General features: G+C 41.1%; 1 protein-coding gene across 1 annotated transcript in view; it reads right to left on the reverse strand.

Annotated features, from left to right (window-relative positions):
* The window catches only part of LOC117551377 (NLR family CARD domain-containing protein 3-like), a 101,593-nt gene that overhangs the window by 22,392 nt on the left and 64,256 nt on the right, over positions 1-14,945 (reverse strand). Inside the window, 6 exon segments of the mRNA XM_034224240.1 lie at positions 4,752-4,865; positions 5,219-5,347; positions 5,466-5,585; positions 5,688-5,771; positions 6,272-6,382; positions 11,535-11,657. Of these exon segments, the coding sequence (XP_034080131.1) occupies positions 4,752-4,865; positions 5,219-5,347; positions 5,466-5,585; positions 5,688-5,707 (383 nt within the window). The 5' untranslated portion in view covers positions 5,708-5,771; positions 6,272-6,382; positions 11,535-11,657.

A 14,945-nucleotide genomic window follows, 5' to 3' on the forward strand; every position in this document is an offset into this window, starting at 1 on the left:
GGAAGGAGAAAGGAAGATTAGGATTAGGTAGGGAATGGTTAGGATGGAGGAGAGGGAAGGATTGCCTGAAGGGAGGGAAGAGTGAATGTTTAGATATGAGGGAAGGGAATAGCCTATAGTTAGGAAAGAAGATAGGAGTAAGGTGAATGGGATTTGAGGTTTAAGGAGTTTAAGGGAATAAGGGGGAGTAGGCAGGAGGAGAAAGGAAGAGGGCTGAAATTGATACCAAGGGCAGAGTCCTGCACGGGTCTGATTTTCAAGACCCGCTCCCGCGACGTGCAATACCGAACCCGCCCTGCTACCCGCACATGTTGCCAATTAGTTCCGCCACCCGACCCGACCCGCATAGCCTATATATGAGCAGTGAAAACGTGCAATTATTAACACACGCAGGTGCATATTTGTCTCAAAAAGCGTGGGATGTCGGTTCTTTTCTCCATCTAGGAACCAAAAGCCTCCAGACGGTGGATTTCGCTCTTGAGGAAGTGTTATTGAAAATGCTGTATTCTCCGCTAGAGCGCTTCACCTCAGCCATTTTGAATGTGGCGCTCAGCAGCAGATTGATGCGCTGCAGAGGTTATGATTATGCGCGGTCCCGCGGGGGAGAGGTCTGAGGATTTAAACATTAAACTACATTTTTATTATTTTAATATATTTATTATGCAATACCCGCGACCCGACCCGCATCATCTTTGTTTTACCCAGAACCGAACCCGGAAAAAAGCGTTTTGAAAAAATACCACCCGCGAGTCGGGAACCCGCGGGTACCCGACCCGATGCAGGACTCTGACCAAGGGTTAGGAAGGAGGAGAAAGAAAAGGGGTTGAAATTAATACTAAGGGGTAGGAGAGTTTCTGAGGTTAGGTTGGGAAGGAAAAAAGGTTGGGATTAGGTAAGAAGCTGGGGAGTGGTTAGGGTGGGGGGAAGGGGAAGGGGTAGCTTGAGGGAAGGGGAGGGGAAGGGTTAGATATGAGGGAAGGGAATAGTTTCTAGTTAGGAGAGAGGGTAGGAGTAAGGTTAAAGGGGTTTTGAGGTTTAAGAAGTGTAGGGGAGTAAGGGGAAGTAAGGAGGAGGAAAAAAGGAAAAGGGTTAACATTAATACTCAGGGGGAGGAGGGGTTTTGAGGTTAGGTTGAGGAGGGGAAAAGGTTAGAATTAGTTAGGATTAGGAAATGGTTATGGTGGTGGGGGGGGGGGGGGGGGGGGTTAGATTGAAGGGAGGGAAGAGTGAAGGTTAAGGTATGAGGAAAGAGAATAGTTTCTGAATAGGAAAGAAGGTAAGGGTCCAATAAAGGGGTTTAAGGTTTGGAAAAATAAGAATGGTTTATAAAAGAGTTACATTCAGGAGGGATGGGGTTAGGGGCAGTTTTATCTTTTAAATGAGGTGTTTAATACAGTACTCCTAGGTCTTTCTTTCAGGAGGTGATCGGTGACTAAACATTGTTAAAACCCCCAGGTGACCTGGAGGAGAGTCTCCAGATCCACCTTCTCTCTGCTGCTCTCCTTTGGCCAAATGACCAAGAGGGGTTTGACTCGAGGCCCGCGATTAACAGATTGGAGATGGTGTGTTGGATAAAGTGAGTGTAAAGTAATGTATTGGTATTCATTTTCTTGATCTGGTACAGGTGTTGATATGGTCTTTGTTTTAACGTTGCTCCCGTTTCACACTTTGTACAGTGTTTGCAGGTAACAGCATATACAAGGTTTGTTGATAGAAGGGTAAACAAACGCCAGATCGGAGCACCCTGGCCCGGGACCATGCCGGCGAGGAATTTAAGGTGTGAAAGTGAGTGTCCAGGTTTGAAGGTTTGGTGATCTTCTGATTAAGGGCTGTACGTACCAAGATATCTTTCAGATTTTTATTTCGACGGTACGCCATGATGGTTTTAAAGCGGGGTTAGGGTTAGGGAATGATGTACTTTGTCTTTTTCCTCTTCATAAATTCTGCCACTGCATTTACAAGGTGTGTTCTCTTGCATGCAATAGGCATTACATTGGGACCCACTTTTTATCCACTGCAAAGGATTGTGGGTCAGAATAGCCAGGAAAGCATGCTGGTTTACAAACTACAAAATGCAACCAGCTGCAGTTGAACACCCTGGTATTCTGGAGTCCTAGACAGGATGCAGGGTATTCTGGAGTCCTAGACAGGATGCAGGGACCCCAACACGTGCTGCACAGCCCCCGTATTCACCCAGACAACAGAATGTTGAACACATAGGTGTTAGGTTGTCACAATGTGTTGGAGTACACTCACAATGAACTGACTTGGATAGGAGAGGATTTCAGATCCAAAGTCCAGCTGACATGAGACTCCACTGGAGCGTCTCTGACTGCAGTATCTTTGAAGACATGAAGACCCTCTACACACAGTGACTGTGGAGAGACCTCAAAGGATGCTTTATAACCTGCCTGGTGTGTGTACGCTTCAGAGATAAATAAATGAAAACACCTCAGTCCCGTTGATCCGAGCCGTCAGTCCGGTTCTTACATTTCCTCCCAGCACTAAGGATGCTTACTCAGATTACAATCAAACTGCTGCCAGAAACTGTCACCTTTACAAGGAAGTCTTTCTGGAAAAACATTCTCCACAATACTTTAGAAGAGATATTTAGCATGAAGACATATTAGTTCTGTTCAGTTAAACGGTGATAGAGCACGATGTGATCAGAGTCCTGGTGATCTAACCTCTACAGGTTCCTCTGGTAAGTCTTTCTTGAAAAACATTCTCCACAATACTTTAGAAGAGATATTTATGTTGATTGGCCAAGTTGGAAATTGCAATTTTAAGTATTTATGAACAAATTATTTTTGGATGAAGTTTTAATGAACATTTTTGATCAAACGCATTGTTCTACAACGATGTGTGATCTACATCTTGTGATATTCACGCTTTGACATTATCAGTCAAACTGTCAAAAACACGAGACATCCAATGATAATAAACAACAGGACTGATCACCGTGGAATTCCCCTGGAAACCAACATCAGAAACAACAACAGAGCCGCTGCAGCGTCTTGGCCTAATAGTCGTGTCGCACACACATTGCAGTGAGAACAGCAAGTGATCAAGTACGTTCTGCTCAAACCGTCAGAGGATAGAACTGGCCTTTTTTAATGGCCACGTTAAATACTGGATTCTGATTGGTGGGTCTGTTATCTCTGTTAAGTAGTTAGTTGCTCAGGATGCTCTGATCGAGGGACCCTGTGCTGTCACATCGATCCGGTCAGTGTAACTTAGTTTAAAGACATTTGAACAGTCAGAAAACACAATGGAATACTTTGAGAATATGATATCTTAAAGTAACAGAGAAGAAGAACACTAGTGTTTAAAGGGAATGGGCTCTGGCTGTATTTAGAGACTGGTTGATGGCAAACACAATTTAAACAGACTTGGACAGTTACTGAAAACCTGGATCAGTGCTGCCGTCATTTTAAGTTACGATGCTGCAGTTCAGACGCTGAGACTAGAACAGAAGGAGCCCTCCACTAACATATCTCACGCTATCACAAACATCCCATCAGAAAAGTCAACGCTACATCAAACAGTTTCAAATACAAAGTCCAGCGAACATGAGACTCCACTGGAGCGTCTCTGACTGCAGTATCAGTAAAGACATGAAGGCCCTAAACACACAGTGACTGTGAAGAGACCGGAAAAGAGGTTATATCACGTTACTCTTCAATGTTGAACTTTTTCTTTTTTAAACATGTCAGTCACGTTGATCAGAGCTGTTGGACCGGATCAGAAACTGCCTGCATTTTTCACTGCTGATGATATCTCAGATTACAATCAAACTGCTGCCAAAAGCTGCTGGCACCATTACAAGGAAGTCTTTCTAAAACCATTCTTTACCTCCGAGGGACATTCTCCACAATACTGTAGAATAGATGTTTAGCATCAGCATCAGGAAACATTAGTCCTGTCCAGTTAAACGGTGATACAGAACAAGTGATCCTGAGCCTCCGTACAGTTAGTGAAGGCAGACCTGCCTTGGCATACAGGGTACAGTGATGAGCAAGTGCTTTACAAATAGTAACACATCTCAGCGCACTGTGATAGATGGCATCTAACTTGTTCAGGTAATGGGAAGGTGCATTCATATAGATCAGATCACCATAGTCCAGCACAGGTCAAAAGGTCACAGAGACTTTTCCTTTGCCTCAAGCGAGAAACAGGACTTCAGCTAAAATGCATCAGCTGGGTTAAGAGATGACCCCTTTCTTACTTCTTAATATGCATAAAGAAAGGTTGTAAACCTTCTCTCCTTCAGATACTGATAGGACTCAATATATGCCCTGAGTCAGAGAGTAAACATCTGACTCATAAATAATAATAACAATACATTTTATCTTTGGAGGAGCCTTTCAAGACACCAAAGAGCACCTAACAATGCATTAAAGAAACACTCAACAAGGTAAAACAGCAACATGTAAAATTCAGGCTGACAGAAAAAGAGACATCAATGAAAAGCAGACGGGGACAGGAAGTAGCTTTGATAAACAAACCGGACTAAAGTGAGCAGGCTGATCCGAACAGGACAGTCTGAATGTGCTGATTGTGTCAGACTGTCAGAAGTGCTAAATCTTCAGTGTCTGACATCAGTTTGAAGCTCTGCTGTGTTCTCCTTGTGGTTCAGTTCTTTGCTTCAAGAACTCCTTTACGACGTGCAGCAAATACAATGCAGCTGAGAATGAGGTAGAAATAATAAAGATTTAAAATCGACCAACAAAAATAACTTGAATTCATACCTTGGTCCATCGCTATGCTCTCCATCTTTAAACATAATAGGGTGACGCATAGACCAGTCACTCTTCATGGACACACAGCTGGGTCCAGGAGAGTCTGGTCTCTCATGGGGGATCCTGATAGAAACACAATCACTGATGAATGTTCAGAAGATACAACTTTGAACTTCAAGCGCTTGAATAGAGAAATTACTTTTGCTTTAAATAGATAAAATATAAGAATAATATATAAAAAGGTAATGATAATAATAAACAATAAAAGCCATGCCTTTGAAATTCATAAAAAAGTCCAGATGAGGAGGATTTATAAAAAAAATAGATAGGAAATATGTATAAATAATACGTAATACACAGATAAATACTACAATATAAATGAATATTACATTAATAAATGAATAATTATAAATAGTTAGAGAGTTTCAAACATTTAATGGCGCACAACAAAAATTACTTATGCTCTAAATTCTTACCATTGATCACTATGCTCTCCATCTTTAAACTTCATTGGTGGATTCATAGACGAGTCACTCTTCATGGACACACAGCTGGGTCCAGGTCCAGGTCCAGGTCCAGGAGAGTCTGGTCTCTCATGGGGGATCCTGATAGAAACACAATCACTGATGAATGTTCAGACGATACAACTTTGTTGATAATTATGTTGAATTTCAAGCGTTTTAATAGAGAAAAAGAAAAATGACTTTTGCTTTAAATTCTTACTCTGGACTATCATCATGCTCTACTGCTTTAAACGTAACAGGTCGAAGCATAGAGGGGTCACTCTTCATGGACACACAGCTGGGTCCAGGTCCAGGAGGGTCTGGTCTCTCAGGGTGGATCCTGATAGAATCAAAAACATGATGAATGCAAAGGTGCACTGACACTCTGCTGAACATGATGCTGACTTTTGAACATGTTAATCCTGATAAGATGAATAATAACTTTGGATCAGTGGTTTCCATCTTGCAGGTTGGCAGGCTCAAACGTCCTTTGGAGATTCCTGGAGGATCTGTTGTGGTGTCGAACCTAAACACAAACACAACAACATGCTCGTTACTGCTCCTTCCTCTCTGTCACACACTGGATCTGGGAATGAGCAAGAAGGGAGTCTGAGTGAGCTCATACTAAATCAACTATGCTGCACAGCTCCCGTAATCCCCCAGACAAACGTATGTATGTTTACTGTATGGACACCTCAGTCTCGTTGATCCGAGCCGTCAGTCCGGTTCTTACACTTCCTCCCTGCACTAAGGATGCTTACTCAGATTACAATCAAACTGCTGCCAGAAACTGTCACCTTTACAAGGAAGTCTTTCTGGAAAAACATTCTCCACAATACTTTAGAAGAGATATTTAGCAGCAAGAAACATTTAAACGGTGATACAGAACAAGTGATCAAACATTTACAGATTCCTTTAGCAGGATTCTCACCTGATGAGTTTTAGGAAACAAAAATACTTTGTCTGGTTAGCTTTTCTTTGTTCCAATTATTCAATTTCCAAAAAGCATTTAAATCATATTCTCACCTTCTGAATTCCCTTCAGGTCAATTGAAACACCTTCATGCTTCCTGTATCTCTGCTCATCGATCCTGTGTCTGCCTGCATCTGATCTGAGGACGCCGTCACTCCCTCATAACTTCAGAGCATCAAAACACATGAGTCACAAGAAACCAGTCAGTTTGAGAGAGGGTGCAGTTCTACTAGCTGTCCACTAGATGGTGGTAACTGATCATCCAATGAATTAAAGCTCAGCACTAATTTACAAATGTTAACTCTGACAGTTGACTGATCTCATTAGCATCCTAGTGTAGCTGTGATGAAGAGTTTCCCACAGACTCACAGTATTGACTGATCTCCTTCCTCTCTGCGGAAGCCTGAAGACAGATCTGTTCTTTTATCATGTTGTTTTCCAGGTTAAAGTCAAGAACATTGTAACTATGGATCCTACACCAATAATACAATAAATCAAAGTTATTTATAATCACACTTTTCATTTTAATAAACACAACTCAAAGTGCTACAGAGTAAAAATCACAATAAAAACATTTTAAACATTAAGTAGACAGGGCAACAAGAGGATGGTTAAAGTTCTAGCAAAAGGCTTTGTTAAAAACAAATGTGTTTTAGGCCTTACAAGTTCATAAGCTTCAAATAAGATCAACCATTTGGAGTGATACAAACAAAAATGCAAAATGTGTTATTTTGATTGGCCAAGTTGGACATTGCAAGTTTAAGTATTTATTTATGAACAAATTATTTTTGGATGAAGTTTTACTAAAACAAAAAAAAAAAATCTAAAATGTTTTTGATTACTCATATTGTTCTTCAACGATGTGTGATCTACATCTTCTGATATTCACGCTGAAACATTATCACTTAAATGGTCAAAAACCCAAGCCATCCAATGATAATAAACAACAGGACTGATCACCGTGGAATTCCCCTGGAAACTAACATCAGAAACAACAACAGAGCCGCCTGCAGCGTCTTGGCCAAATAGTCGTGTCGCACACACATTGCAGTGAGAACAGCAAGTTATCAAGTACGTTCTGCTCAAACCGTCAGAGGATAGAACTGGCCTTTTTTAATGGCCACGTTAAATACTGGATTCTGATTGGTGGGCAGACCCGGCGCCAGAACAAATCTACAGAGAGGGCATATGATTTTCATGGGAGGGCACACAAAACCGTCATGTGCCGCGGCCAGATCAGCGCAAGAGATTTTCTTAACCTGTTCAACCCTGAGCCTGTTTTTCAGGTCTCAGTCTCGAAAATGACATTCCCAGAACAAATGACCACATCTTCCCTAAAAGGGTTAAGTTAATAATCTTTGTTCTCAAAGTAATGATAAACCTATTTTAAAGAAAATTCAGATTGAACATAATAAAAAAATGTAAAGTATAGTGTCCGTCCAAATATATTTGTTTACTTATAGTGAAAACCACCCTTTGAATGATGGGTTAGTAGACCAAAAGCTTTAGGAATCCAAAGTACAACATATAAGTACCTGTATCAAGATTGATGCAAAACAAGTGAAATTTGACCTTTTTAGAGAGGTTTAGCAAAACAAAAAAAACACTTCTGGGGTCATTTGGGTGGATTTTCCATATCTCTGGCCCCCTTGCTCGATTTTGACGAATGCAATCTCTTTATAACCGCTAGAGCCAATAGAATCGAGGGGAAGATCTACACACACCAACACATGAACAAATAAGGAGTGAGAGTGACGCGTAGCCAAAACCGGAAGCTGCATACACTCTGGTGGCTACCATTAGCAGCTAACTTTTTTTCTCCGATTTTTACATAAAAATTTAGTTATGGATTATAAATAATTTTTTCAAAGCGACAGACACATTATCAACCTATGGATCAACCGATTCAGCCGCGTTTTTTCTCATTTTAATGCCATTGAACACGTCTTTTGATCAGATTGACAGCTACGGTGAGACGATCTCCCGTAAAAGCTCCGTAAAAGCTCCGTAATGCTACAAGTTGTGATGTCTGAGTTTGCTTCCCCTGTCGTGAGTTCGGATCGCTCAGTGATGATACTATACCTATATAATCTGTGGAGTCTCAGCTTTAATCGGATATCTTGTATGTGCAGTTACGATAAGTAATAAGGGTATCTTTATCTTGAGTTCTGTGCCAAAGTCAGTTTGCATTTTTTCGCTCTGGGGTCATTTAGACACTTCTTATGAGACTTGTGTTTGGTTTTGGTAAAAATGTCTCCAGGGCTTAACAGGTGTTAAGTTATGATGCTGCAGTTCAGACGCTGAGACTAGAACAGAAGACGGACCCCTCCACTAACATGTCTCACGCTATCACAAACATCCCATCAGAAAACTCAACGCTCCATCAAACAGTTTCAAATACAAAGTCCAGCGAACATGAGACTCCACTGGAGCGTCTCTGACTGCAGTATCAGTAAAGACATGAAGGCCCTAAACACACAGTGAATGTGGAGAGACCACAAAGAGGTTATATCACATCTGTTACTCTTCTATGTTGAACTTTTTCTTTTTTAAACATGTCAGTCACGTTGATCTGAGCTGTTGGACCGGATCAGAAACTGCCTGCATTTTTCACTGCTGATGATATCTCAGATTACAATCAAACTGCTGCCAAAAGCTGCTGGCACCATTACAAGGAAGTCTTTCTAAAACCATTCTTTACCTCCGAGGGACATTCTCCACAATACTGTAGAATAGATTTATAGCATCAGCATCAGGAAACATTAGTCCTGTCCAGTTAAACTGTGATACAGAACAAGTGATCCTGATGATCAAACTTCTACAGATTCCTCCGGGAGGATTCTCACCTGATGAACTGAGTTTTAGGAAACACAAATACCTTCTCAGTTTAAGTTACTTCTTGGTTGGAATCATCCCCAAATATAATCTCAAATAAAAAGCATCTCTATCTTATCATCACCTGTTGAATTCCCTTCAGGTCAATTGAGACGGCTTCACATGAGGAGGAAACTCTTCTTCAGTCAGAAACCCAGTCAGTGAGAGGTGGTGTAGTTCTACCAGCTGTCCACTAGGTGGTGCTAACGGACCCTCTAATGCAGAGGTCTTCAACAGGGGGTCCGCGACCCCCAGGGGGTCCGCGGAGGTACTGCAGGGGGGTCGCGAAATCTTTGGTTGATTAGACAATTTTTTATATTTCTTAAAACTTTTTCCCACAAATTGAAATGTCTTTAAATGCACATTAACATGAATCCAACATATTGTAGCGAACGGAGAAATGGAGGCAGAAGACGTTATCTTTTAGTCAGCAATGCACGCATTCAGCTACACACAGTAGCTATCTCAAGCTAGGCGCCGGTTCACTCACAGCAGGAGACTACCCCGGTCCTGTCCCACCAGGCCTCGTGTACACAAAGGGGAGGACCCGCCCCTATTGCTGCTGTGCCAATCAGGAGACCGCATGACACACGCTGGCTCTGTCAGGTTCCCCGTGATTGTCCGAGAGCCTATTCAGTCCCCAGTTTACTAAGGACCCAGACACAAGGACGCACGCTGCAATATTATTGAGAAGACCATACCTTCATATATATATACAAATTGATCGTTTTGTAACTCGACCAAAAAAATCCACAAGCACAAGAGAGATACCATCTACCTCCGAAACCACCAGTGAACATGCAAGTGGCGAGGCGGAACCTGCTGCTGATGTAGCAGCTAATAAGGGTAAGCGCAAACGAGAGAAGACCCGGAAATATGCATATGCCATCCACAGATGGTTTGAGGATTCCCTGTCCCTTCTACATGTATGCTTTAAGTTAAAATCTGTGAATTAATTTAATAGCTCAGTGTTGTATGCAAGATGTATGTTTATAAATGGCAGTGGCACGGCCACCCTGTACCTTGCACATGTTTAAAATAAAAACATGAATATATTAACCTGTGTATTATTTGAATAGCTTAGTATTGAATGTACAATAACAGAGTAGCATGTTTATACACTGCACTAGGCCCCGTTTAATATAAAACACAATTGTATGCCATACATATAGTAGGGGGGTCCCTGCTCCAGCTCTCCATCAGTTTGGGGGTCCCTGGCCTGAAAAACGTTGAAGACCCTTGCTCTAATGAAATAAAGCTCAGCACTAACACATGATGAAGCAGCGTGGATCACGTGCATGTGTGCCTGATCGGACACATTATATTACATTATATTACATTTAGCGACGCTTTATCTGAAGTGACTAAAAAATTTACAATAAATTCAAACAAGCTATAAAGATACAAACTGAGAACAGCTAGCCTCAAGTACATTACCTTCAAACATCCTACACTTTTTTAAAGTACTAAATGCAGAATGAGGAGTTTATCTATGTTTTGGCCAAGGTGCACGTTGTTAATAAATGTAAATATTGTTGATAAAAATGATCAGTTAAATTCTCAAAGAGCATCAAATGGCAACACAGATTGGGACTGATGTCGATGGGACTCAATTTCAAAGGAAACCAACATCAAGAATCTGCTTTGGACTCAGCCGACTGTGACTCCAGAAACAAACAGGTATGTTCTACATGATGCCTGCATGAGAGGGAAACACTGTCTTTGCTGCACGGCTAAGTACTGGATTCTGATTGGTCTGTTATTTCTGACTTGGACAGGTACACAAAACCTGGATCAGTGCTGCCGTCATTTGAAGTCACGTTGCAGTTCAGACACTGATAATAGAACAGAACGACGGACCCCTACATGTACACATCTCATGCTGTCACAAACATCCCATCAGCAAAGTCAACGCTCCATCAAACTGCTTCAAATACAAAGTCCAGCGAACATGAGACTCCACTGGAGCGTCTCTGAATGCAGTATCATTACAGACATGAAGGCCCTTTACACACATCACGTCTGCTATGTTTCAATGTTAAAACATTACAAAACATGTCAGTCATGTTGATCTGAGGTTTAGACAGCATCAGACACTCCCTGATTTTTCACTGAAGATGATATCTCAGATTACAATCAATCTGCTGCCAAGAACTGCTGTCGCCATTACAAGGAAGTCTTTCTAAAATCATTCGTCTTTAATTCTGAGACTAATTCTCTACGATACTTAGGAATAGATTTATAGAATCAGCACCAAGACACATTTGTTCTGATCAGTTAAACAGTGATACAGCACGATGTGATCAGAGTGATCCTGATGATCAAACATCTACAGATTAAGTTTAATTAGGTCAAGTAACTTAGTGGTTGTTTTTATCCCCACATGTATAATAATATACCCAACAAGCTTACAAACTGAAAAGCGTCTAAATCATGTTCTCACCTTCTGAATTCCCTTCAGGTTAATGTAGACGCCTGCCTGTGTGGAGGAAACTCTGCTCATCTCTTCCTCATCAGTCCTGTGTCTGCCTGCATCTGATCTGAGGACGCCGTCACTCCCTCATAACTTCAGAGTATAAAAACACATCAGACTGACGTGAGAACAGGTCCAACGGGAAGAAGAGCCAGTCAAGGTGAGAGGTGATGGAGGGGATGAAGTTCTATAGCTCTCCACTAGATGGTGCTGACACAACACCTTTCAGATCGGCAGGTACAAACACATCGGAGGGACATGAAACCAGCGTAGCCACAAACCTGGAGTCTGAAGAAGCTCAGGCTGCTAGGGTGATGTTCTTTTTCCACTTCTTCAAACACGCGTTGGCTTGCAAACACATTTGTATTTAATGGCAAATGTATTCCTCTGCCCGTGTGAAAACTGTGTATGATAGCTTTAAAAGTTTTTCATGTGAAATATCCATACATGTGTTATGTTTAGGCAACCATACTACTGGCATAGCTTAGGTAACTGCCTGGTTATTTTTATCCCCAGATGTTTAATCACAAACTTAAAAAAAAACCTGTATCAAATATTACATTTTATTCTGTTACAATACCGCACTTTTTTTGTATTTCACCCACATATTCCAAAATGGTTTTAGGGGATTTATGGTGTCAGAGATACATTAACGTCTGTGTTTTTAAATCCTTAAATTATGACGGAAGTTAAAAGGAGGGACTTGATAATTAAAATGTTGAGCATTTTGTTCTGTATTCAATTTTCTACGTAAGGACACTCCTTTGTTTTCAGAGTAATTGAGGAATGCCATTTGGGTAACAGATGTATTTGAACCCTGAACACTCAATGCCTGCATGTTATATTAGGATTTGAAAAATAATAGTCCCTCAGTCACATTGATCCGTTTTTAAGACCTGTTCTGACAACCCAGTCTCACAAAAAAACGTGTAATAACTACGTCGGTCCACAACGTAGGACGTAGTATTTCTACAAAAACGCCTCTGAAATTGTAAGATCCCTACGTTTTTTTTCACTATTCATTCCAATGGCTGCGTCTATGTCACGTGATCTTCACATTTCTCCCTGCAGAAAATAAAAACATGGCCGAACTTCGTTTTATTCTCGTTTCACAACATAACAGAAATAATATCGATAGCAGCGTCCCTAGCAACCACCTTGGTAACAATGAAAACGTTGTATAGACACAATTTCCTGAAGTAATCTTCGTAATAACTAGCAAACTAAAGATCATGTACATCCACTGCACACATCATCTGAAATAACAACTCATATTTCTCGCATCAAATGACATCAAAAGGCATTTTAATGGCCAAACTAACCTTAAAATAGGCATTTTACACCGAGAATAAAACGAAGGTCGGCCATGTTTTTTTTTTCTGCAGGGAGAAATTTGAAGATCACGTGACATAGACGCAGCCATTGGAATGAATGGTGAAAAAAAACGTAGGGATCTTACAATTTCAGAGGCGTTTTTGTAATTGTTGGACCAACGTAGTTATACATGTTTTTTTATGAGACTGGGTTGGTTCTGACACTTCCTTCATGTTTCACAGATGACAGGAAATGAAGATCACAATCTAAGTGCTGCACATTCTGCTGTTCTGTCAACACTAGCTGACGACCTGGATCACCTGAAGTCAAACCAAGAGCAGGACAAGACAATTATTTAATGTTATGTTTGAATATGCAAATGAGGCTTTATGATATTCTAACTTTTGGTGACTTTAGGAAAAATCTACAAACACGAAGATAGAAAAGTATAAATAAAAAGTAAATGTCGACTTAAAAGGTTTTCTTTCCACTTGTCTGAAATAAGAGATCACAATTCAAAGTCATTTAGAGCCATCTAGTGGGCAGCTATTGGAACTACATCACCACGAACACTGACTGGGTTTCTGACACTGGTTACACAGGTTTTCACGTGGCTCTGTTTGTGTTGATACTCTAAAGTAGTTGGTTGGGTACATGTACCGCAGTGATGTTAATTATGCCTGTGACGATAGGTCAAATTAAAGATCTGAATCTCAAACCCTCTCGAGAGAAAAGGGATGCACCGTTGGCCTCTTTCGACGACAGAGATTGCATGCATGCATAGGCGTTCCTCGGGGAGTGCCAGAGGAGTTTATAGCTAGACATCAGATATTGGCGGGACTCTAACCACTCTTCCTTTGGGTAACTATTAATACAAATGTTGAGATGATGAATTATATTTATTATAATCAGCAACGTTTCGTTAATTGCACTCATGATGCTATTAAAGGATCAGCTGAACAGTTCGATGCTAGCTCCCACAGAACAGAATGGCTCCAGAGATGCTCCTGGCTGAGGAAGGAGGTGTTTGTGATCTGTTCGTGATGCTGAACATTTATCCCTAACAACACTGTTAGATGGATCTGTCACTAAAGCTTCAGCTGAGCTTCGGTCACTCAGAGTTAGCTGAACACTAGACCTTCACTTACAGGCTGGTTGATGGCTTGGTCAATGGGAAGCGGTGATTTGAGCTATTCTCACCTCTCTAATCACTGTCATAGGACTTCTGGCTCTGAGTGGCTGTTGCTTTATTCCCTGTGTTAAAGGACTTGTTATGAAAGCTATTGACAAGTCAGTATCAAACACTTTGTTAGCTTATCAACCCCTGAAGACTGAAGCTGACATGTTGAAGTCTCCTCCTCATCCAGTTCTGACTTTGATGATGAAACAAGTGCGTACATATCTTTTGTTTTATTTCCTTCAGATTAGCTTGCTCATCCAGAGACTGCAATATGGCATATGTGTTGTTTCTATCAGACACTGAGATGTATTCAATTGAATCCTTGTGAATTTTGAATGCCGATGATAAAATGTATAATACTTCTATATTTGTGATCAATCTGTAATACGATCATAAGTGTAGAGTGTAATAGAACATGTCATCATGCTGAGTGAGCATTTAAAGTTCACCATCTGTTCTTCTTGAACAAGCTATTTCTCATAACAGCTAGCAGTGAAATGTCCTAACCTGAACGAGTCGTAAATGGTGTTAGAGCTATTTGTTGTTGCTAATGTATTTGCTAGCAGGTGTGTTTAAAATAATCCTATATGTTTCTAATCAGACAGATCTCATGATCAACACGGCTGCTTCATCACATCTCAATGTCGCTGCTGACTGTGCTTCATTAGATTCTCAGTTAGCCCCATCTAGTGGACAGCTAGTAGAACTACATCACCTCTCACTGGTTTCTTGCTCTTGTTGGACCTGTTCTCACGTGACTCTGATATGTTTTGATACTCTGAAGTTATGAGGGAGTGACAGCGTCCTCAGATCAGATGCAGGCAGACACAGGACTGAGGAGGAAGACATGAGCAGAGTCTCCTCCACACACGCAGGCGTCTACATTG

Source organism: Gymnodraco acuticeps, unplaced genomic scaffold (assembly GCF_902827175.1).
Source record: "Gymnodraco acuticeps unplaced genomic scaffold, fGymAcu1.1, whole genome shotgun sequence".
Classification (NCBI taxonomy): domain Eukaryota; kingdom Metazoa; phylum Chordata; class Actinopteri; order Perciformes; family Bathydraconidae; genus Gymnodraco; species Gymnodraco acuticeps.